The sequence below is a fragment of the Oncorhynchus nerka genome, linkage group LG10, assembly GCF_034236695.1.
Source record: "Oncorhynchus nerka isolate Pitt River linkage group LG10, Oner_Uvic_2.0, whole genome shotgun sequence".
Taxonomy (NCBI): Eukaryota; Metazoa; Chordata; class Actinopteri; order Salmoniformes; family Salmonidae; genus Oncorhynchus; species Oncorhynchus nerka.
The window spans coordinates 64,068,061-64,094,652 of NC_088405.1; the positions used below are offsets into that span (position 1 = coordinate 64,068,061).

General features: G+C 43.8%; 1 protein-coding gene across 1 annotated transcript in view; it reads left to right on the forward strand.

Annotated features, from left to right (window-relative positions):
• The first annotated feature begins 7,258 nt into the window (after positions 1-7,258).
• LOC115135829 (connector enhancer of kinase suppressor of ras 2-like) overlaps positions 7,259-26,592 on the forward strand; it is a 61,978-nt gene continuing 42,644 nt past the window's right edge. The window contains 6 exon segments of the mRNA XM_065023676.1: positions 7,259-7,707; positions 13,778-13,941; positions 20,983-21,185; positions 23,911-24,016; positions 24,821-24,862; positions 25,013-25,132. Of these exon segments, the coding sequence (XP_064879748.1) occupies positions 7,644-7,707; positions 13,778-13,941; positions 20,983-21,185; positions 23,911-24,016; positions 24,821-24,862; positions 25,013-25,132 (699 nt within the window). The 5' untranslated portion in view covers positions 7,259-7,643.

The window sequence follows — 26,592 nt, forward strand, 5'->3', positions numbered from 1 at the left end:
CACTATCTACCAAGAGAGTTCTCATCTATATTATTCGTAGCCGTCTATTTACCACCACAGGCCGATGCTGGCATGAAGACCGCACTCAACCAAATCTATAAGGCCATAAGCATACAAAAAAATGCTCACTCAGAAGCGGCCTGTAAGGGACTGTAATGCAGGCCAACAGTTTTACCAAATTTCTACCAGCATGTCACATGTGCAACCAGAGGAAAAAACTCGAGGCCACCTTTACTCCACACACAGATATGCAAAGAAAGATCTCCCCTGCCCTCCATTTGGCAAATCTGACCATAATTCTATCCTCCTGATTCCTGCTTACAAGCAAAAACTAAAGCAGGAAGTACCAATACGGAAGTGGTCAGATGATGCTGATGCTACGCTACAGGATTGTTTTGCTAGCATAGTCTGGAATATGTTCCGGGATTCATCCAACGGCATTGAGGAGTATACCACCTCAGTCATCGGCTTCATCAATAAGTGCATCGACAACGACGTCCCCACAGTGATCGTACGTACATATCCCAACCAGAAGCCATGGATTGCAGGCAACATCCACATCGAGATAAAGGCTAGAGCTGCCGCTTTCAAGGAGCGGGACATTAATCCGGACGCGTTTAAGAAATCCCGCTATGCCCTCAGACGAACCATCAAACAAGCAAAGTATCAATACAGGATTAAAATTGAATCCTACTACACCAGCTCTGACGCTCGTTGGATGTGGAAGGGCTTGAAAACTATTACGGACTACAAAGGGAAACCCAAGCTGCCCAGTGACGTGAGCCTTCCAGATGAGCTAAATGCCTTTAATGCTCGCTTCAAGACAAGCAACACTAAAGCATGCACGAGAGCACCAGCTGTGCTGGATGACTGTGTGATAACGCTTTCTGTAGCCGATGTGAGCAAGACATTTACATTTACATTTAAGTCATTTAGCAGACGCTCTTATCCAGAGCGACTTACAAATTGGTGCATTCACCTTAAGACCTTTAAACAGGTCAATATTCACAAAGCCGCAGGGCCAGATGGATTACCAGGACGTGTACTTAAAGCATGCCTGGACCAACTGGCAAGTGTCTTCACTGACATTTTCAACCTCTCCCTGACTGAGTCTGTAATACCTGTTTCAAGCAGACCACCATAGTCCCTGTGCTCAAGGAAGCGAAGGTAACTTGCCTAAATGATTACCGCCCCGTAGCACTCATGTTGGTAGCCATAAAGTGCTTTGAAAGGCTGGTCATGGCTCACATCAACAGCATCCTCTTGGATACCCTAGACCCACTCCAATTCGCATACCACCCCAACAAATCCATAGATGACGCAATCTCAATCGCACTCCACACTGCCCTTTCCCACCTGGACAAAAGGAACACCTATGTGAGAATGCTGTTCATTGACTACAGCTCAGCATTCAACACCATAGTGCCCATGAAGCTTATCACTAAGCTAAGGACCCTGGGACTTAGCAACTCTGCAACTGGACCCTGGACTTCCTGACGGGCCACCCCCAGGCGGTAAGGGTAGGCAACAACACGTCTGCCATGGTGATCCTCAACACTGGGGCCCCTCAGGGGTGTGTACTTAGTCCCCTCCTGTACTCCCTGTTCACCCACGACTGTGTGGCCAAACACGACTCCAACACCATCATTAAATTTGCTGACGACGAACAGTGGTATGCCTGAACACCGTCAATGATGAGACAGCCTATAGAGAGGAGGTCAGAGAACTGGCAGTGTGGTGTCAGAACAACAACCTCTCCCTCAACGTGAGAAAGACAAAGGAGCTGATCTTGGACTACAGGAAACGGTTGGCCGAACAGGCCCCCAATAACATCAAAGGGGCTGTAGTGGAGCATGTCAAGAGTTTCAAGTTCCTTGGTGTCAACATCACCAGCGATCTATCATGGTCCAAACACACCAAGACAGTGGTGACGAGGGCACGACAAAACCTTTTCCCCCTCAGGAGACTGAAAAGATTTTACATGTGTCCCCAGATCCTCAAAAAGTTCTACAGCTGCACCATCGAGAGCATCCTGACCGGTTGCATCACTGCCTGGCATGGAAACTGCTTGGCATCTGACCCTAAGGCGCTACAGAGGTTAGTGAGCACGGCCCAGTACATCACTGGGGCCAAGCGTCCTGCAATCCAGGACCTATACAATAGGCAGTGTCAGAGGAAAGCCCATAAAATTGTCAGAGACTCCAGTCACCCAAGTCATAGACTGTTTTCTCTGCTACCGCACGGCAAGAGGTACCGGAGCGCCAAGTCTAGGATCAAAGGCTCCTTAACAGCTTCTACCCCCAAGCCATAAGACTGCTGAACAACTAATCAAATGGCCACGTGACTATTACATTGACCCCTCCCCCCCACACCCCCATTTGTTTTGTACACTACTGCTACTCGCTGTTTATTATCTATGCATAGTCACTTCACCCCTACCTACATGTACACATGACCTCTAATCTGCACCCCCGCACACTGACTCGGTACCTGTACCTGTATATAGCCTCATTATTGTTATGTCATTGTGTTACTTTTTTTTTTACCTTAGTTTATTTGGGAAATATTCTCTTAACTCTTCTTGAACTGCACTGTTGGTTAAGGGCTTGTAAGTAATCATTTCATGGTAAGGTCTACATTTGTTGTATTTGGCGCATGTCACAAATAAAGTTTGATTTGATTTTTGAACTAAGTACTGAGTAAAGGGTCTGAATAATTATGAAAATGTAATATTTCCGTTTATTAAAAAACAGTTTTTGCTTTGTCATTATGGGGTATTGTGTTTAGATTGATGAGGGAAAAAAAACAATTGAATCAATTGTAGAATAAAGCTGTAACCTAACAAAATGTGGAAAAATACTTTCGGAGTACTTTGTGAAGGCACTGTATGACCTTTGACACCTAGGGTATGAGAATAACCTTTATAAATGGCTATAAAAAGGGAACCCTGATACATTTTGAACTTTGCTTGACAAGCGTCATGAAATTACCTTTCAAATTATAGCTAAAATAACCAACTTTGAAAGCACTAACTACAACTATTGTTTAAAAATCACCCATATTGTGCCATTGACATAAGATTGTTAGCAGATAGAGGCACCAAATTGCACACTCACAGCTAGAACATGGATTTGTAGATACAGGGCCATCACAGGATTCATGAATTAACCCCACAGAAGCCATTTTCCAATATGGCATCCAAACAACTCAATGGGATCTTATTGGATCAGAAATCGCATGACCATACATGTATGAAATATAACTGCAGTATGCCCAACAATATCTTGAAAGGTTCGTAGTGATGTAGAATACACAACCAAATGAGCCAGGTGTGCCAGATATATAAATATGTTAAAATGTTTTTTTAAATGTGCCCAAAAAGCTGTCAGAATCACTGATTTCTGATTATGTTTTGATCCTTAATTGCAATATTTAATCTTCAAACATTTAAAATTGATTCATATGTGTAAATATTCATGGGTGTGGGCTGATTAAAATGATATACAATGCTATCCTATTAACTGTTTTCATTAGGAGGACTATAAGAGTGCGGTTGGTAAGTGTCTCAGCTGAAAATATAATGTCATGTTTGATTAACTGAAACAAAGATTTAACCTACTGTGAAATATGTGCTCACAAATTTGGGAAATACTCTATGTCCAAAAACAGTTGTATACAATTTCAGAGCAGATGAAGAGCCACTTTCAAAACACATTGGGCTAATTCATCCCAATTCTGATCTTTTTTTCACTCCAATCAGCTCCGAAAAAGATCTGATGTGATTCGTCAAAATACCAATTAGTGGAAAAAGATCAGAATTGGGCTGAATTAGCCCAATGTGTTTTGAAAGTGCCTCTTCATCTGCTCTGAAATTGTATACAACTGTTTTTGGACAAACAGTATTTCCAAAAATACCAGTAATATTATGAATTACAACTTAGTTCACAAATCATTCAAAGAAACCTAACAGACTTTTGGATGTAGACTCCGACCCATTTCGGCTCACACCCACTCAGAGGACAGGGACAGGTACGAGTATACGAGGGCAAAGTAATAATAGCTGGAGAGAAGAGAGAGCTTCCTTCCCCAAGGATATAAATTATTCACAGAAAATGGGAAAAATAATAGCGACATAAAAGCCCATCCATTCATAACTTGCAAGGACAAAATGGACTGAACAGCTGTAAGGCTATGGTATTTCACATGCCCGCCTTGCAATGCAGATGACACATTCTTTGGATTAAATTTGTCAGAGATGCTGACAACGATACCCTCACACAGAGCAAATGTGTTCACATACCCATGGGGGTGTGACAGAGGGACAGGAACCATCGCTAAACTTACATAAACCAAACAAAGGACAAGCCAAGATGCTTTGATTTAACAAAACAAGACATGGTTAACAGCTTGTCCTAAGAGAGGCCTATTTAATATCTTATGTCTTGTCTCTTGTTTGCTGTATATCCTCAGACTTTATTTTAATATACATCTTGATTGATATCACTGAGAATTAGTCTTCAAGGCATTTTAGAAACCTAGACTCTTTGTTGTGCCATTATTCTGGACAGAACAAACATTTCTGTTACATGAATAACATGATAGTGTCTAACTTCACCTCAAATTTAACCAGGCCGGAGCATAGACTGAAAAAAAGACTGAGCAAAGCCTGAACAGCCTGTGATATTGTGCCCAGGTCAGGGGTTATGGGAAAAGAGTTGCTCTTTGTTCTGATGACACATCTCTCTCTATGGTCCATAGTCTCTCTCTCTATCTACGCTCTATAGGCTCTCTGACAGAGGTATTGTGCGTTTGGGTCTAGTGTGCAGGCTAAGGCTGTGAGTGAGGCTCAGCTCTCTGAGTAGAAACTTCCTCACAACAGCCTAACTACCAATACTGAGGATTCTGAAGTGGCTGTGTCCCTGCTTTAGACTAGATTATTAATTAAGGAATTCATATGATTTATAATTGTTCAGTGCACAGGTGTATTACATCACATCTTGCCAAGGCCATGAAAACCACATACAGTTTGCACATTATACCAGACCACCAGTAAAGCAAAACCACTTCAAAGTAATCTGAGTTTGTTGTTTCTTTAGGCCTACTTCATGAGGAGGCATCTCAACCTATGGTAAGCCTATTCATATTGTGGCAGTGGGATGCATTCATGGCAGTATTCTATAGATTCCACCTGAGTGAGTGGGATGTCTTTGTTATGTCAAAGAGATTCATTGTAGTCTCGACTGAGTCTTGAGTCTGTTTGTGGATATGTTAAATAGGGAGTGTAATCTATGTGATGTGTCAGCCCCCAGCGCTCTCAATTCTCAGCGAACTGGGCGTGCCTTGCAAGACCCAGGCTCTGATGGGTTACAACAGATGAACTTAGCTCATGAGCATCTACAAGTTATATTCTTCAAGAATTAATGGGTTTACAAAAGTAAGTATACAAAAGTATTTGGACACCCTGTTTAAATTAGTAGATTTGGCTATTTCAGCCACACTGTTGCTGACAGGTGTATAAAATGGAGCACACAGCCATGCAATCTCCATAGACAAACACTGGCAGTAGGATGGCCTTACTGAAGAGCTCAGTGACTTTCAATGTGGCATCGTCATAGGATGCCAATTTTCCAATAAGTCAGTTGGTCAAATTTCTGCCCTGGTAGAGCCCCAGTCAACTGTAAGTGCTGTTATTGTGACGAGGAAACTTCTAAGAGCAACAACGGCTCAGCCAATAAGTGGTAGGCTACACAAGCTCACAGAACGGGACCGCCGAGTGCTGATGCGCATAGCACGTACAAATCGTCTGTTCTCTGTTGCAACACTCACCGCCAAGTTCCAAACTGCCTCTGGAAGCAACGTCAGCACGAGAACTGTTCGTCGGGAGCATCATGAAATAGGTTTCCATGGCCGAGCAGCCGCACACAAACCTAAAATCACCATGCGCAATACCAAGTATCAGCTGGAGTGGTGTAAAGCTCGCCGTCATTGGACTCTGGAGCAGTGGAAACGCATTCTCTGTAGTGATCATGCTTCACCGTTTGGAAGTCCGCCGGACAAATCTGTGTTTGGCGGATGCCCGGACAACGCTACCTGCCCGAGTGCATAGTGCTGACTGTAAAGTTTGGTGGAGGAGAAATAATGGTCTGGGGCTGTTTTTCATTAGTTCCAGTGAAGGGAAATCTTAACGCTACAGCACACAATGAGATTCTAGACTATTTCTGTGCTTCCAACTATGTGGTAACAGTTTGGGAAAGGCTCTTTTCTGTTTCAGCATGACAATGCCCCCATGCACAAAGTGAGGTCCATACAGAAATGGTTTGTCAAGACACTGTGGAAGAACTTGACTGTCCTGCACAGATCCCTGTCCTCAACCTCATCGAACACTTTTGGGATGAACTGGAACGCCGACTGCGAGCCAGGCCTAATCGCCCAACATCAGTGCCCGACCTCACTAATGCTCTTGTGGCTGAATGGAAGGAAGTTCCCGCAGCAATGTTCCAACATCTAGTGGAAAGCCTTCCCAGAAGAGTGGAGGGTGGGGGGGGGGTTAACTCCATATTAATGCCCATGATTTTGGAATAAGATGTTTGGTGAGCAGGTGTCCACATACATTTGGTAATTTATTGTATCATTCATTTTAAGTCTAAAAATCAATGTATCAATTACAGATTTTCCCTTTAAGCAAGGACAATCAGTTCATGTTAATAATCAATTAAAATAAACGCCCATACGTTCATTATTATCTTATAATAGGGTAACCTATACCCTACTTAAGTCCAAAAATGAATTTAGCAGCAATTGCGGATTGCCCCATTAATAATTAATAGGCTTTTATCAGAAGCTTTCAATAAAAACTCATAAGTGCAAGTATACCATATTATTATACATCTTGTGCTATTACATTTATTATCTGTTATTTCAAATAAAAATACATTGTAATAGGCTCGTTCTTCTCTTTCATAATGTTAATTAACCAGATCAATTAATGTTTTACTGAATGCCTAAATCTTGCTTCCCAGAAGATTAGAATAAGAGAAGGAGATATTACAGTATCCTCGCTTCAGTTACGAGCGTCGTTTCCATTAGGCTGCGCTTGCTTGTATGATGGAGGCGTGAGCAACGACAAAGACGCGAGGGAAACATGGGCGAGAGGGAGAGAAAGAGGAGGGAGATACAGTGAACGGTCGTCTGGCGGGGGGGGGAGAGGGAGGGGGGAGCTTGCAAGCGCTTGTGTGACTCACAGATGGGGTGGTAGCAGTCTAGAAGGAGAATGCGTGGACCGCACGGTGCGATTGGGAAATAAACCCACAGACGCCACTACATGCCTTCTCTTTAGGGTAGTATGAGATGAATTGGCGAGAGGGTCGCGGACGGTGCCACCAGAATCGTGCAGCCGCCTGGCATTAATGACAAACAAGGGAGCTATTCGAGCGCACAACACAACAAGCACCAACCGCAGAGGAATGTGTATAACTCTATCCGACTCGAATCAAGCCACCCAGAAAATAACGTAGTCTCAGATCCGTTGGACCTCCTTCGTCGTTGTTATAAAACAGGAAAACGGATTACAGAACCAAACATTTGAGAATTTTGGGCTTGTTGGAGCGTTTCTTTTGTCAGGCGAGACCCGAAAAACTTCTACAATGGCTCTGGTCATGGAGCCTGTGAGCAAGTGGAGTTCGAGTCAAGTGGTGGACTGGATGAAAGGTACGCCACGGTTTCAAGATGTGCATTAGATGTTGCCAATCAACCTGCACACAAAATGCTGGGAAATATATATTCTCTGGACTCAAGTATAACGGCACCAAATGCGCCTAACACTGATCAATTAACAGTGCGAAGCTAGTGCCATCATTGGCGACTAGGTGCAACAAAAGCACCTGCTGGACCTCAGAAATAATGTATTAAATTATAATGGCAACAAATTGACAATCTATTATATTATATTATTTACTATAATGGGCTCTCTATACCACTAATGGAATTCAAATTTCAATTGAAATGTGGGCTGTGGAATTGGCAGTGATATACACTTGGACCTGAGAAAATGTCAAAGCTCTGGTGGATGAGTTGGTTTATTGGTAATTGAAAGAGTTCTGTATGGAGGCAGTCTTTGCCTTTTAAATAGCATTTCAGATCGGTCTGAATATTGGCATTATGGGAGAAATGATCCACTGAAATGAAGGCATTGGGATGAATGACACTGAAGGGATAAAAGTATTTACAGTAAAAACCTGTAGGTATTTGAAGTGAAGCAGTTGATGGTTCCGAATATGCAGAATATAATTAATGGAACAAACCGAAATGTCTATAAGAGAGACACTAATGTATTTCATTTCTGTGGATGTGGAGCTGAGATAGTTGTTTGATTCTCTGAGTCCCATCTAAGTGAAAGTCAAAGATGGACTCTAGAGAATATATTACTAATAGCTATTACATCATCACTCTGGAGTGGATCTAGTGCATATACCAAATACATCAATTATTTATTAACTACATCCAAAAATACTATTTCAGATCTGCAACACAGGTGGTGGTAATAAGGCAGTAATAGCTATATCGTAGATGAAGAAGATAAGATGGATGTGGTGCTACTTCGGGTGATTCATATGAGAGGTGTATTGTGTGTGAGGCAATGGATGAAGGTTGGCAGTAGGCCCATGTTGCTTTGGAGAGATGCTTGACCTGATGGTGGTAGTGCCCTATGTGCTGTTGAGCCACTGTGGCCTGCGGTAACTGCAGTTGGTAAGCCTATCTTTAACACTCACTAGGCTCCCTGGGCCCAGAACCTGTGGCTGGGCCAGCTCTCTGAGATTCAAGCTCAATTTCTTTCAGTCAACATCACCTTCCCACTGGGCACACACTGGTTGAATCAACGTTGTTTCCACGCCATTTCAATAAAATTAAGTTGTACCAATGTGGAATAGATGTTGAATTGACTTCTGTGCCCGGTGGGTCTCCATCTCTTCCAATATGGAATCTCTTTCTCTTCTCTCCATCAGCTCTGAATATCATAATTATTGACCTTTTACTGTCTCTTCTGCCATTTCCTCTTTCTCTTCCATTACATCCCTCTAATCCTCCTGTTCCTCTTGTCTTTCCAGGCAAAAAAACACACACACACACACACACACACACACACACACACACACACACACACACACACACACACACACTGACGCCTTGACTACTATGTACTCTTGTACTGAACTCATGAACTACTTTGTGTCTGATCCCAGCAGTCAAGCACTAGTGTGCCTGTCTCAGTCAGCCAGCTGAGCTGTTGTGTACGTTTGGAGATTGACTGAATCTTTGAGTGAGTGTGTTTTCAGGCAGTGGAGGCGTGAATAAGTAAATGAACAAGTGGTTGGAGCATCACTGCGAGGTTAGAATCCTCCACATGAGTACTCTGCTCAGCAGAGACAAACACATTTCACAGTAATAACGACATATATGAAAACAGACATACACAGGCATGTGATACACACAAAACACATTACAGTAACACACAATTAATGTAAACAATAACATAGAATGGACAGAAAACATACCCTCTCTCAAATGAATATGCATGACCCCCCCCCCCCCCCCCCCCCCGAATATGCATGCCTTTTGGCCTACATTATCTAAACACGTCTGAGAACCGCTCCACTTAATTCTAAACTGGAGTCAGTAGTTCATACAATTCATATTGGAAGAAGAGGTGAAAAACATCTATTTGAGGTGGTGTGTGTGTGTTTTTTTGCCTGGAAAGACAAGAGGAACAGGAGGATTAGAGGGATGTAATAGAAGAGAAAGAGGAAATGGCAGAAGAGACAGTAAAAGGACAATAATGATGATATTCAGAGCTGATGGAGAGAAGATATTGCATATTGGAAGAGAAGGAGAGGAAATGAGGACTGGAAGAAACTGAGCTTGGATCTCAGAGAGCGGGCCCTACAGTTGCCCAGCCACATCTGATGAGTGGAGCTGAGACAAGTTATAGGCCCAGAGTCTAGTAATGGGGATGTGAAGTGAGGGATGTAGGAAGATGCCACAGTCACAAAGGAAAGGAAATGGAGTTTGTGTGATCTTGTCTCGGAACCATTCATATACTCCCCGTCGCAAGGGCCCACAGCATCTCCACCTCATCATTACCATTCAGAGGTTCCATTATTAGCATAGGGCTCAGTGATGTCACCTGAGGCCAAATAGGAGCACCCAGTGACTTCCCATAATGCCACTCTCTGCATCCTCCTGGCACTGTCCAAGCTCTCTACTCTCTCAGCACCTACAAAGACCTCTCCACTAAGAAACCCCTCCACTTATTTTAAATGAAGGGTGAACTGTGCATTGTGCACATATAATTTATTTACACATGTATTGCATTTTAAACCAGGGGTTGGAACGTTCTGAACAGAACCACTATTGTTTTTGTTTCGTTCCACTCTTCCGACCAGCAAATAAAGTTCTGAACCGGTTTTAACCCTCAAAAAGTACCTGTTTATATCATTCCTTTCTGTTCCTTTTTTAACCTGTGAAATATATATATATATATATTACAATTATCTCATTAAATGACTTCACCAACCAGTGCAGATAGAGCAGGCAAGCTAGTTGATTACATGCGTGATTGGACAGACAAGTGTAGCCTATGGTGCAAGATGCCACTGAAAAATGCCTGGAATGTAAAATAATGTTATTAACTGGTTCCCATGCTTTTAAAATAATGTTTCTGTTCTAGAACAGTATGGATAACTTTTGTTCCTTGAAAATGTTTGGTCTTTTCCAGTTTTCGGTTCCGTTCCCTGAACCGGTTCCAGCCCCTGGTTTAGAAAGCTGCAAATACTTGGCTAATGTTCAAGCTAAGGGTTTTATGAAAATATATATTTTTTTATCTTAAATTTGTTATTTTCACACAAACACCTGCCATAAATTTGTGCTAAAGGCAATTACTGAGATGATTGTCAAGCTAGCTAAGCTGTAATGCACTGCCCTAGCAGAATCATGTCGAAAATTTGACCAATTTCCTCACTTGTGTTGGATAACATTGCATGCATTTGATGTTTGAATATTATTATGTGATTAAAAAACATGAGCTGGCGCACACCCAGAAAAATGTGTTTGTGTGGAGGTGCTGACTAACGGCGAGTAAACTTTAAACTATCAAAATAAAGAAAGTCACTCTGGCCCTGAGGAAGGCACAGTGATGCCGAAACATTGCTAAATACCCATTCAATTGCTGGTTTATACATGGAGTGGGCAACTTTCTTTATTTTGATAGTTTATTGAATATTATTATGTGCCATATGTTGGGTAAGTTAGTGTATGTATAGACTATAGAGTATGTGTGTACACATTTACAGCATGTTTCTCTGGTTAAAGTGTGTTTATCGTCTTACACTTTGAGTGTGTGTGTGTGTGTTTTGATCTGACTGGCTGGCACCCTGCCCATGTCTCTTGACATTGATAAATGATGTAGATTAGCATAGTGCCCCTCCCCTACAAAGCCAACACAATAATGTATCACAGCACTAAACACAACTTACTCACCGCAGCCTCAATTGCTAGCATATTAATAGTCTCTTAATCAGATCTCTCATCTCATCTCTCTCTGTGTCTCTCTGTGTGCTCTTCCCAGTCGGGGTGGCTGTCTGTCTCATCCATTGGTCTCATCACAAAGAATAGCTCTGTTTGTTTAGGGAGGCCAGGCCAGTTGATTAAGGGGGGATTTCTCTGCAAAGTGGGGGGAAGGCTCTATGCAAAGTGAGGTAAAGCAAGGCTAGTTTGTTATAGAAGGGTTGCTCTGCCCATTTAGAATGACAAAGCCCATCTCTGAATTGAGGTGTAATACAGGTGTTTACGTATTTGTCCTTTACAACAGATTACTGTGTTTATGTAGGGAGATAGCTCTGTTATCTGGCGAGGCACAGCATTCATACTTTAGACAATGTCCCTGCTTGTTTTGGTGGGAAGACGTTAGAAGGGTCTTTTCTTTCTCTCTACCTTTTCACTTACATGTTTAGTTACAGTATTGTTGGCTTGTTGTCTTGCAGGAGCCACTACTCCAAACCCCACTGCATGGTTTCTATAGCAACATGGGGATTTCTTCATTGACAAATGCTTCTTGATTAACTGGGTAAAGAGGCTGATTTGTTAAGCCCTTAAATTGTATGCAAAGCCATGGAACTCTCCTCTTTCTGCTTCTCCACAATTTCTCTGCCAGCTGAACTTGAGCCGAATGCTTCATTAGGTCCAGGCCAGAGAACACACTGAGATTGAATCAAAAGGAGGAGATGAGGGCTCCACAGCCTTCTTTGTGGGAGGCTGACCGAGGGAGGAGAAAGGAGAGAAAGAGTGTGGGATGAGAGTGGATGAAGGAGAGATTGAGAAACACTGAGACTGAGAGAGATGAGGAATATTGTATATGTGTGTTTAAACATGTATATGTGTGTTTACGTGTGTGTGTGTGTTTATATGTATATCGGTATCTTTAGGTAGCCAATGTGAGGACAATGTCACCATCCATGAAGAGCGGGGGGGGGGGGGGCATTTCCATGACAACATCAAGCTCTGCCAACTAGGTCTGCCCCTATTTGAGGCAACGGTCCTTGAGATGAGATCCATGATGTGTGTGTGTGTGTGTGTGAGACAGCAGTGTGTGTCAGTGCTGGAGCGAATGTGTGTGTCTCCGTGAGTGTTGAGTCCAGATTGAGACACTGACAGATAGCGTTTGTACAGCTGTGAATGAAAGCTTTCAGAGATAATGACAGAGATGGTGCTATCGCTGTGTTTGCATGCCAGTGGGATAGGAGGATCAGTTTGAACAGCTCCTCTGTTCAAACTGGGGAGGGAAGGACGGAAGGAGGGAAGGATGGAAGGATGGTACTGTGTTTCAAGTGGGTTTAGTGTGGGGATAAATGTTTACTCATGAATGATCTGTGCCAACTGTTGGTTATGAGTGGGCTGTAAGTGTGCAGTAAATGTGAGAGTGTTTGAATGTGTCATGATCTTAATAAAGATATTCTACTTTTTGTGTAGTTCTTTGTGTGTAAATACCTACACAATAATAGTAGGACGGTTGTATGTAATGGAATGCGTAGGGGTTATGCGTATGTAATGGTATGTGGAAAGGGTTGGTTGTTTGTGGGTTGTACATACCACTGTAATTTGTTGGACATGTGTGGAGGTCTGTGTGACGTGGTTGATTAAAGCTTGGTGAGTCTGTGTGTGTATATCTGTTCAGCGATGCCCAGAAAGGCACTATGTTCATCTCTGAGATCTCTGTTTGTCCATTTTCGTTAAACCAAGCACTGGCACACACTCACAGGCTGCAGTTTCAAAGCCCAGAAATGAGAGACACAAACACACACACAGTCAGAGATAGAGAGAGAGAGTGGGGGGGGAAGAGACAAGGTGGAGCAATAGAGTCACTGTAAACCCCTCTGGACTGCAGAGCTGACAAGAGAAAGTTTCTTCACACTGCCCCGACCAGATAACGATATTTAGAGTGATGCCTTTGAGGGACGGAGGTCGTTGGAGCTTACATTTGAAACACACTGCCTGCATTGGTCTTGGTAATAATCTGGATAGATGGAGTTGATACCAAGATTATTGTTACTTAAATGATATTATGTTGTCTCTCAAAACAATATGCTAAATATGCTATTTCACATGCATCAGTACTTGTATAAAGCAGTAGCAGATAGCAGCAGAGAGGAGTAAGACAATACAAATCTGTTTACCTGAACATATGTAATGAGACTTTTCACCGTGTCATTTCCTCCTCTCCCTCCAGGGCTGGATGACTGTCTGCTGCAGTACATTAAGACGTTTGAGAGAGAGAAGGTGGGAGGAGACCAGCTGCTTCGTATCACCCACCAGGAGCTGGAGGAGCTGGGGGTCACCCGCATCGGACACCAGGAGCTCATCCTGGAGGTTGTGGACCTACTCTGTGCCCTGGTGAGTCCTCCATCCCTTTCACTCAGTCATTTCATTCCCCTACAGAGCAGGGGTCTTCAACCTGTTGTTACCAAACTTTTTTTCTTCACATCTTGTCTTATCATCAGGTGAATGATAATGGCAAGGCGAAGTAATCAACATTTATTTTTTAAATGAATAGATATGGTAGATCGTTTTTCACTATTTTGACCTCCCCACATTATAAATTGGAAGATGAAGTGTAAACTCTCAACTGCCTATTAGCTAGAAAGTAAAAAAATAGCAGCTAAAAAATAGCAGCTGTTTAGAGCTAAAATAGCAGCTGTTTAACTGGTTAAACAAAGGTTAGCCATGTTTTTGCAAAAATGATTTACCAAGTCAAGAAAGCTTACCACCAACCAGTAGCATTTGCCACACTGGTAGCCTATTCACGGGGGCTTTTTCAAAGTCTATGTCAGATATTCCAGTGATTGTAATTTGCTCAATATTAGGAGTTGAGAATCATTGAGGACTGATGAACCCACCAAAGAGTGTGAATCAAGTCAGGAAGTCAGAGAACCATCCAGAGACCAACTCAAAAAGTCTAGGTCTAGGCTTAATCTGTGTCCGGGAAACCAACCCCTTATTTTTTGGCCATAGTGAAGACCCCTTTCTGGAGAGGTCAGACAGGCAGCTGGCGTAGGGCTCAACTGTAAGAGTCTTGAGTGAAGTGCTGGGATATGTTAAAGCATTTCTGTGCTGACAGCATTTCAGACTCTTGTTCCATCTTGTATGTTTAGTTTGTCTGAAGTCTGTGTCCATTTTAGGACATTCTATCATTCAATATTCCCTTTAGGTTGGATTTTCTTTCTGATTATTGATAATTAGTTGTTGACAAATTCACAGTTGGCTAATATCTGTTTTAGGCTGACAAGTGTTGTGACAGATCAGGTAATTGCCCTGTTTGTCAGTTCATTTTCCTTGTTCCACCTGTATGCCGGAGGGATAGTTACTCACAGAAAATAAACATTGATAATCTCTGATAATCCCCTGAACTAATTTTCCATTCTCTCTGCCACCCCACACATACTGTACAGACACAATCACACCACCCCAAACACACAACACAATCACACCAGCTTCTAGGGTGGTTTGGGTGGGTGTGACACATGGACGATAAAGAACGATGACCAACAGAAGATAATGGCTATAGAGAAAGAGGGGGAGATAGAGGATGAGAGAGAAGAGAGAGGATCCGAGTAAAGATTGAGTGGGTGAGATTGATGGGAATAAAGGGAAACGAGTGAGGCGGGATATCTATTTAACTAACTATTTAGCAGCCTTATGGCTTGGGGGCAGAAGCTGTTCAGGTTCCTGTTGGTTCCAGACTTGGTGACTTGGTACCATTTGCCAAGCGATAGTAGAGAGAACAGTCTATGACTTGGGTGGCTGGAGTCTTTGACAATTTTTAGGGCCTTCCTCTGACACGGCCTTGTACAGAGATCCTGGATGGCAGGGAGCTCGGCCCTAGTAATGTAGTGGGCCATACACACTGCCCTCTGTAGCGCCTTGCAGTCGGATGCCAAGCAGTTGCCATACCAAGCAGTGATGCAGCCAGTCAAGAAGCAGTTGTATATGGTTTAAATGGTGCAGTTGTAGAACTTTTTGAGGATCTGAGGGCCCATGCTGAATCTTTTCAGCCTCCTGAGGGGGATGAGGCATTGTCATGCCCTCTTCACGACTGTGTTGGTGAGTGGACCATGATAATTCCTTAGTGATGTGGAAACAGAGGAACTTGAAGCTCTCAACCTGCTCCACTACAGCCCCATCAATGTGCATGAGGGCGTGTTCGGTTCTCTGTTTCCTGTAGTCCACCATCAGCTCCTTTGTCTTGCTGATGTTGTGGGAGAGGTTGTTGTCCTGACACCAGGTCTCTGAACTCCCTGTAGGCTGTCTCATAGACTGTTCTCTCTGCTACCAAATGGCAAGCGGTACAGATGCACCAAATCTGGAACTAACAGGACCCTGAACAGCTTCTACTCCCAAGCCATACGACTGCTAAATAGTTAGTTAAATAGATAACAAATACAGTTGAAGTCGGAAGTTTACATACACCTGAGCCAAATACATTTAAACTCAGTTTTTCACAATTCCTGACTTTTAATCCTAGTTAAAATTCCCTGTCTTAGGTCAGTTAGGATCACCACTTTATTTTAAGAATGTGAAATGTCAGAATAATAGTAGAGAAAATGATTTATTTCAGCTTTTATTTCTTTCATCACATTCCCAGTGGGTTAGAAGTTTACATACACTCAATTAGTATTTGGATGCATTTCCTTTAAATTGTTTAACTTGGGTCAAATGTTTCGGGTAGCCTTCCACAAGCTTCCCACAATAAGTTGGGTGAATGTTGGCCCATTCCTCCTGACAGAGCTGGTATCACTGAGTCAGGTTTGTAGGCCTCCTTGCTCGCACTCGCTCTTTCAGTTCTGCCCACAGATTTTCTATAGGGCATTGTGAAGGCCACTCCAATAACTTGACTTTGTTGTCCTTAAGCAATTTTGCCACAACTTTGGAAGTATGCTTGTGGTCATTGTCCATTTGGAAGACCCATTTGTGACCAAGCTTTAACTTCTTGACTGATGTCTTGAGATGTTGCTTCAATATATCCACATAATTTTACTTCCTCGTGATGCCATCTATTTTGTGAAGTGCACCAGTCCCTCCTGCAGGTTATGCTGATATAGGACTCGTTTTACTGTGGATATAGATACTTTTGTACCTGTTTCCTCCAGCATATTCACAAGGTCCTTTGCTCTTGTTCTGGGATTGATTTGCACTTTTCGCACCAAAGTACATTCATCTCTAGGAGACAGAATGCGTCTCCTTACTGAGTGGTATGATGGCTGCGTGGTCCCAAGGTGTTTATACTTGCGTACTATTGTTTGTACAGATGAACGTGGTACCTTCAGGCATTTGGAAATTGCTCCCAAGGATGAACCAGACTTGTGGAGGTCTACAATTTATTTTCTGAGGTCGTGGCTGATTTCTTTAGATTTTCCCATGACATCAAGCAAAGAGGCACTGAGTTTAAAGGTAGGCCTTGAAATACATCCACAGGTACACCTTCAATTGACTCAAATGATGTAAATTAGCCTATCAGAACCTTCTAAAGCCATGCCATCATTTTCTGGAATTTTCCAAGCTGTTTAAAGGCACAGTCAATTTAGTGTATGTAAATGTCTGACCTACTGGAATTGTGATACAGTGAATTATAAGTGAAATAATCTGTCTGTAAACAATTGTTGGAAAAATTACTTGTAGATGTCCTAACAGACTTGCCAAAACTATAGTTTGTTAACATGAAATGTGTGGAGTGGTTGAAAAACTAGTTTTAATGACTCCAACCTAAGTGTATGTAAACTTCCGACGTCAACTCTAGTTACCCGGGCTATTTGCATTGACCCTTTTTGCACAAACTCTTCTGACTCATCACATACGCTGCTGTTACTGTTTATAATGCACTGAGTGTACAAAACATTAGGAACATGACATAGACTGACCAGGTGAATCAGGTGAAATCTATGATCCCTTACTGATGTCACATGTTAAATCCACTTCAATCAGTGTAGATGAAGGGGAGGAGAGTGGTTAAAGAAGGATTTTTAAGCCTTGAGACATGGATTGTGCATGTGTGCCATTCAGAGGGTGAATGGGCAAGACAAAATATTGAAGTGCCTTTGATCGGGATATGGTACTGTAGTAGGTGCCAGGCGCCCCGGTTTTTGTCAAGAATTGCAACACTGCTGTGTTTTTTACACTCAACAATTTCCTGTGTGTATGAAGAATGGTCCACCACCCAAAGGACATACAGCCAACTTGACACATGTGTGAGAAGCATTGGAGTCAACATGGGCCAGCATCCATGTGGAACGCTTTCGACACCTTGTAGAGTCCATGCCCCAATTAATTGAGGCTTTTCTGAGGGAAAAAGAGAGGGATTCAGTTCAATATTAGGAAGGTTCCTAATGTTTGGTATGCTCAGTGAATATCCTGTTGCTTAGTCACTTTATCCCTACCTATATGTACATATCTACCTCAATTACCTCATACCCCTTGTTATCAACTCGGTACTGGTACCCCATGTATATAGCCAAGTGATTTTTACTCATTATGTAGTTATTCCTCGTGTTATTATTATTATAATACTTTTTTTTGTCTCCGCATTGTTCGGAAGGGCCCGTTAATAAGTATTTCACTCTTAGTCAGAGAGAGGAGGGAATATAGAGGGAGAGAGGAGGGGATAGAGAGAGAGAGAGAGAGAGAGAGAGAGAGAGGAGGGGATAGAGAGAGAGGAGGGAATACAGAGAGAGGGGATGGAATAGAGCGTGGAGGGGATAGCGAGAGAGAGAGGAGGGAATATAGCGAGGACGGGATAGATAGAGAGAGGAGGGGATAGAGAGAGAGAGAGAGAGAGAGAGAGAGAGAGAGGAGGCGATAGAGAGAGGGGAGGGGATAGAGAGTAAGTAGTCAGAGGTCACAGATGTTATCTGAAGCCCACTCATCCTCCCTAGCCGTACGGGTAAGCTCGCCTTCACTCCCTAAGCCCCTTATGTAACTCGGATTTGGTTAAGTCAGTCAGTTGGTTAATACAGTTAGGCACTGTATTAAATATGATTACTCATCGGCCAGCCCCCCTCCAAGAAAACCTCTCATGACAGAAGCCCACAGGCCCCCACGTGCAGCGGGGCATTGTGGGTAGCGGGTAATGAGTATTCTGGTTTCCCCACACATGCGAGGTGACAGCTGGAGGGGGAGTGGGGGACGGGTCTGATGGGTCACTCGTTCTGTTAGATCCTCGCATGTTTGTCACACATTGAGGCAGGCATAAGCAGGCAGGCTAGACTCCCTGTGAGCCCCTGTCAGTACAACTGGCTTTTTATTTACCACACTTTTAATCCCTTACTTTCTCTGCCTGTATGGAAAGAAACATGTTACAGTGAATTGTGTGTTTATGCCACATTCCCTTCCTTTGAATGAGGGTGAACAGTGTTAACGTGAAAGTGAGTTTAAGGAGCATTTTTATGATTACTGTTGACTTGATTATCTAAACAACATTGTCATACAGTATATTTACAGCTTTTGGGAAAGCTAGTACTGTCACGACTTCCGCCGGAGTCGGTCCATCTGCTTGTTCGAGCAGCGTTCGGAGGTCGACGTCAGCGGGCTTCTAGCCATCGCCGATCCACTTTTAATTTTCCATTTGTTTTGAAGGCGTCTAGACATTGGCTTGAGGGGGCTAAACACCCTTTTCTCATCTGGACGGACCACCGCAGTCTGAAGTGCATCCGGGTGGCGAGGAGACTGAACCCTTGCCAGGCAAGATGGGCCATGTTCTTTACCGTTTTGTTTTCACCCTGTCCTGCAGACCAGGTTCCCAGAACGCTAAGACAGACACACTGTCCCGGATGTATGACACAGAGGAACGGTCTATGGATCCCACTCCCATACTCCCGGCCTCTTGCCTGGTTGCACCGGTAGTGTGGGAGCTGGACGCGGACATCGAGTGGGCGTTACGTACAGAGCTCACTCCCCTCCAGTGCCCAGCTGGGCGTCTGTACGTTCCGTTTGCTGTCCGCGACTGTTTGATCTATTGGGCCCACACGTCACCCTCCTCTGGTCATTCGGGCATCAGTCGGACAGTGCGCTGTGGGAAGTACTGGTGGTCCACCTTGGCTAAGGACGTGAGGGTTTATGTTTCCTCCTGCTCGGTGTGCGCCCAGTGCAAGGCCTCTAGGCACCTGCCCAGAGGGAAGTTACAACCCCTACCCGTTCCACAACGGCCGTGGTCGCACCTGTCGGTGGACTTCCTGACGGATCTTCCTCCCTCACTGGGCAACACCATGATCCTGGTCATTGTGGATCGGTTTTCTAAGTCCTGCCGTCTCCTCCCTTTGCCCGGTCTCCCTACGGCCCTAAAGACTGCGGAGGCCCTGTTCACACACGTCTTCCGGCACTACGGCGTGCCTGAAGACATAGTATCTGATCGAGGTCCCCAGTTCACGTCAAGGGTCTGGAAGGCGTTCATGGAATGTCTGGGGGTCTCAGTCAGCCTTACCTCAGGTTTTCACCCCAACAGTAACAGGCAGGTGGAGAGAGTAAACCAGGATGTGGGTAGGTTTCTGCTGTCTTATTGCCAGGACCGGCCGGGGGAGTGGGCGGCTTTCATACCCTGGGCAGAGATGGCCCAAAACTCCCTCCGCCACTCCTCTACCAACTTCTCCCCCTTCCAGTGCGTACTGGGGTACCAGCCGGTTCTGGCGCTGTGGCATCAGAGCCAGATCGAGGCTCCTGCGGTGGACGACTGGTTTAGGCGCTCGGTGGAGACAAGGGACGCCGCTCATGTGCACTTCCAGAGGGCCGTGAGGCGTCAGAAAGCCAGTGCAGACCGTCACCGCAGTGAGGTACTGTCACGACTTCAGCCGGAGTCGGTCCCTCTCCTTGTTCGAGCGGCGTTCGGCGTTCGGCGGTCGACGTCACTGGCCTTCTAGCCATCACCGATCCTATTTTCATTTTCCATTTGTTTTGTCTTTGTTTTATACACACCTGGTTTTAATTTCCCCATTACATGTTCATTATTTAACCCTCTGGTTTCCCCCATGTTTGTGTGCGTGTTTGGAACCTTTAATTTTCTCCTTTAGTTGCCTTCACATGTAAAGGATGTGACTTACTGGTTAGGGTGCACTTTGTTCTACACACACTATAGTCGAGATTTTCTTTGGCGAAATGCACTCCATGGCAGTGAACTTCCTGTAATTATGTATTATATTGGCTCTGAAGTTTCTGTAGTTTGTTTTGAATTGATATCGACAGGTTAAAACCAGTTGAGACGCACCATCTCTTCTTCATGAGGGTTCTGTAGAGACATACAACAACAGAAATCATCCAAAATCACAAATAAAACTACAATAACATCCCGGTAATAAATGACAACGAGAATCAACCAAATCCTCCCCCTCTCTCTCTCTCTCTCTCTCTCTCTCTCTCTCTCTCTATCTCTCTCTCTCTCTCTCTCTCTCTCAGAACTACGGTCTGGAGACAGAGAATCTGAAGACTCTATCCCACAAGCTGAATGCCTCAGCCAAGAACCTGCAGAACTTTATCACAGGGAGGCGTCGCAGTGGTCACTATGACGGCCGCGCCACCCACAAGCTGCCCAACGACTTTCTCACCTCTGTGGTGGACCTCATCGCTGCAGCCAAGAGCCTGCTGGCATGGCTGGATAGGTGAGATTTGCAAAGAGCTACAGTACACACACACACACACACACACACACACACACACACACACACACACACACACACACACACACACACACACACACACACACACACGTAATCGCATACATCATTTTTCACTTCAAAGTAAAACAAGTAAATCATGCAAATTAATGTTGTTGGTGGCAAGTGATTCTCTTTACTGTGTAATTTATCTCACCTGTGGTAAGTTTCAGGTGCCTACAGGGTAGAAAAGACATTCCACCAGTTTTGAAAAGAGGAAACAGAACATTCTGCTCCATTGCACTTCATTGTAAAGTGCAATAATATATTTGACAGCATCTGCACTGTACATGCTCAGAGACACACTATCATACACAGACTACTCTCAAAGGTTGTTTTTCAAATCACACAGTCCCCTATGTAATGCACTACTTTTGTCCAGGCCAGTGGCGGTTTTAACATGTGAATCTTGGTGGGGCAAAAAAAAAGTGGGATGCCTGCCAGCAAAGTCACAACACAACACTAAACAATACATTAATTGCACACAAACGGTGGCCACAAACTGTTAGGGCCTGCATAATGCTGTCCCAACAGCAGTCCCAACACCTTACCACTGCTACAGTTCATTCATCTTCATTTATTGCCTTTAAAAAAAACATAGCTGATATGGCTGACTTGCTTAAACAAATGTGGTTTCTAATGACAGTTGAGATGTACAAACTATGGCATAAGAGGACGGATAAGAGGCAATCCGTAATTTCGATGAAGACAATAATGAGTGAGAGACGACGGACTAAAAGGAAAGGAGTATACCTAGTCAGTTGTACAACTGAATACATTCAACTGAAATCTGAATCAGAGAGGTGCGGGGGGCTGCCTTAATCGACATCCACGTCTTCAGTGCCAGGGGAACAGTGGGTTAAGTGCCTTTCTCAGGGGCAAAACGACAGATTTTTACCTTGTCAGCTTGGGGATTCGATCTTTTGTTGGGCCAGTAACCTTTTGGTTACTGGCCTAACGATCTAGGCTACCTGCTGCCACGTAGTCAATATACTTTAACTATTTGTTCAGCATTTTTTAAATGTACAGTGACAGTGTTCTTACATACAAACAGACAATGAAAGCTCTTACAATATTTGATGAATACATTTCTCTTAAACAGATGATAGGCAAACAAGCACACACCGGCCACGAACGATGTGTTTACTGTACCGCGCTGGTGAAAATGGACCAAATGATTAGGGTGAGGCACATGGGCTACTAACAGCTTACCACACAACATACACTTAGTATTACTCTCTCAGCTACAGAATACATATCTCCCTGGCATATTACATCATTTATGCAGCAGCATACAATACATTTTTGGACTCACCTTGGCTTGTGATTTGCTCACTTAAACATGAAGGTGACGCGGCGGTTTTGTCATCTAGTCTGGCATTCTCTGGATTTATGGTAGGAACTCGGAAATGAAAACACACAGTCACTCCATTGAATAGCAGGCTGTTACTTATTGCTTCGCACTGCTTTGCAGTCAGCCACTGATTCCTTCCAAAAGACTCATTGTTGTATTTGCGATTTCCAACTTGATGTGTAATCTTTATTTCCAATTGTCGATGAGCATCGATACGTTTTATCTATAATTTCTCTTCATTATTTCTCTTCATATGACAAGGATTAAAAATAATTTGCCAGTAGATTGTCGACTTGATTCATGATAATAACTGCTAGCTAAGACTGTGAAAGTCCAATCAAAGTTACTGTAGATATAACGTGATTTGATGTCATTCTGTCTGTGGCCAATGATCTTTTGCCTTCTTGGATGGGCACTTCTAATATAACTCTATAGCAGAAGCAAAGGGGCTAAAATTTCCGAGCTCTAACCATAGAATTGGGGGTGACGTACTGTCCCATGAGTGACAGAAAACTGAGCCAATCATGCTGGCTACCCCCACCACCACAGAAAGCACTGAGCTAAGCTGAAACACCTGCATTTTGGAGCTGCCTTACTCAAGAAAACAAAAAAGAGACAATGTTTGTATGCAGCTTTATTAACTCAGTTACATTTTTGTTTATTTACATTGTTTGCAAACTGATATGTGACATGTAAATGCAAAAATAACAAGCAAAACAGGCAAGCCCCCCCAATTTTTTTTTGCCCCACCTGACCTAAATGACGAGTCGCCACTGGTCCAGACCCATAGGGTGTCATATGAACATTTACCCATAATTAATTCAGAGGTCAAGGGTCAGCGATGGCTCACTGGGTAGCAGACAGACAGGGTCTGTTTTCGACCACTCAAAAGTCTATGTCCTTACATAATCTCCATGAGCAATCAGCTGACGAACAAAGGATGAGTAAAGCCTTTATGTAAGGGTTGTTTTTGAGAGGTTGGCCATGAGAGCTGTTAAGAGCTGCTGTGTATCCTCCTCAGGTCCTCTGTGAGTTGCTGCCAGACAGTGTGTCTGTGTGTGTGTTTGTGCGTGTGGAACGGCGTGTGGGTGGGTGTATTAAGACTATCATATGCTGTAGACAAACTTGTATGAAAGCTGCATTATTAGTTTGATTCCCTAGACTTTCACTCTAGTTTAAGAACTGAACAACACCAGCTTCATAGATAACTGTCATTGTCATATATAATATGGCACACGATACACACTTCATACTCACCCACATGCATTGTCCACTCAAAGGGATCAGAATGAAGAATGATCTAATGGTTCATTCCAGGTGCTACTTCTTTTTCAGGTCTCCGTTTGCAGCAGTGGCAGACTACTCCATGACAAGAAACAATGTGATTCAGCTGTGTCTAGAGCTCACCACGATTGTACAGCAGGCAAGCCATCAAACACAATCCCATATACAGCTGTACCACTAGCTAGCATTAACCACTGTTGTAACAAACATGTCTCAAAGGCCTTTTTAAATTGAGTTAGTCAACACAGGACCTGTGTTCTCTGCTCTGCTATTGGAAATAACTGTATGTGTCATCATGCCAACTGAGCAAAGACAGCCTCTGGCTACTCAAATGGAGCCTTTCCTTTTGTAAAGAGCATGACAGCCTGCCTGCCTACCATACAGTATGTGTGTATGCTGGGAGGATGTGGATGGGTTTCTCTGTGTTGCTCTAATTCCTACTGCGGGAGCAGAACTGAACTGTTCCAATAGATATAAATAGGGGAAGGCTGTGACTGTATAGAGGCATCCGTCTTCACTAGAGCAGGACAACGTACTGTAGGAGGAGGGCTGCAGGGAGGGAGGGTGAGTTCAGGCCTGGTCCTGCAGGGATTGGAGGGCCTCTATACAAGAGGGCCTGGTCCATGGCTGCAGAGGTGTTTACAAAGAGCAGCAGGTAGAGCAGCAGAGGTTTCATCCATGTGTGGCTGTCTATGGAGTCTATCTGATGGCCAGGAGATATCGTCTGTAGAGAGAGAGAAGGAGCGGAGAGAGGGACGCATGCCCCCGACAAGGCAGAGTGACTCGTAGCGGACTGTTTGTGTGTGTTTGTGTGAGAGGGGGGCATCAGTGCTGAACTTCTCTGTTCTTTTCATATTGCCACCTTGTTATAACTGGAATAAGCACTTCTCTGACATGTTGTCCTGTGGTAACCTCTGCCTCTGCATCTCCCTCTGTTTGGCAGGACTGTTCTGTGTATGAGACAGAAAATAAGATTCTGCATGTGGTGAGTGGGCCCACTTATTTCCATTCCTTTCAATGCATCCAAACATAATTAGAGTCCCCATAACTCAGTTACTGTCTGGCGACTCATCCCTAATCCATCTAAAATCCCTGTTTTCTCTCTTTCCCTACTCTCCATCCTTTCTGTCTACAGTGTAAGACTCTATCTGGAGTGTGTGATCACATCATCTCCCTGTCCTCTGACCCGATGGTGTCCCAGTCAGCCCATTTGGAGGTGGTTCAGCTGGCCAACATCAAGTCCACTGAGGGACTGGTAAGACTCCCCAGATACTCAGACGTACAGACTAGAAGGTCTTGTACCTTTTACTTACCTTCTCTCTTTCTCTAACACAACTACAAAACATGCACTCCTACTGGGTGACAGATCACTCTTCTGGGTAATAGATTTAGGAGAGTAACTACTATGTATTTATTTAGTATATTTGTCCTGTACAGTACAGTATGTGGATATAAACTGTTATCTAAAACCTGGATGTTTGCCCTAACTTGACCTTACAGTTGAAGTCGGAAGTTTACATACACTTAAGTTGGAGTCATTAAAACTAGTTTTAAACCACTCCACACATATCTTGTTAACAAACTATAGTTTGGCAAGTTGGTTAGAACATCTACTTTGTGCATGACACAAGTAATTTTTCCAACAATTGTTTACAGATTATTTCACTTATACTTCACCTTATCACAATTGCAGTGGGTCAGAAGTTTACATACACTAAATTGACTGTGCCTTTAAACAGCTTGAAAAATTCCAGAAGATGATGTCATGGCTTTAGAAGCTTCTGATAGGCTAATTGACATAATTTGAGTCAATTTGAAGTGTACTTGTGGTTGTATTTCAAGGCCTACCTTCATACCCAGTGCCTCTTTGCTTGATGTCATGGGAAAATCTAAAGAAATCAGCCAAGACCTCAAAAAAATAATTGTAGACCAGGTACCACTTTCATCTGTACAAACAATAGTACGCAAGTATAAACACCATGGGACCACGCAGCCGTCATACCGCTCAGGACTGAGACGCATTCTGTCTCCTAGACATGAACGTACTTTGGTGTGAAAAGTGAAAATCAATCCCAGAACAACAGCAAAGGACCTTGTGAAGATGCTGGAGGAAACAGGTACAAAAGTATGTATATTGTAACGGCCGTTGGTGGTGGAAGAAGGTGAGGATCAATGAGCAGCGTTGTAAGTGTCCATATTTTTAATAAAGTAATAGAACACTGAACAAAAACAACAAAGTGAATGAACGAAACTGAAACAGTTCTGTCTGGTGCAGAATACAAACACTCAACAGAAAACAATCACCCACAAAACACAGGTGGGAAAAGGCTACCTAAGTATGATTCTCAATCAGAGACAACGAATGACACCTGCCTCTGATTGAGAACCATACCAGGCCAAACACATAAACGCACCATAGAAAAATGAACATAGACTGCCCACCCAACTCACGCCCTGACCATACTAAAACAAAGACATAACAAAAGAACTAAGGTCAGAACGTGACAGTACCCCCCCCCCCCCCCCCAAAGGTGCGGACTCCGGCCGCAAAACCTGAACCTATAGGGGAGGGTCTGGGTGGGCATCTGTCCGCGGTGGCGATTCCGGCAGCGCCGGAGTGAAGGGCGGCTCTGGCAGCTCCTGACTGACGGACAGCTCTGGCAGCTCCTGACTGACGGACAGCTCTGGCAGCTCCTGACTGGCGGGCGGCTCTGG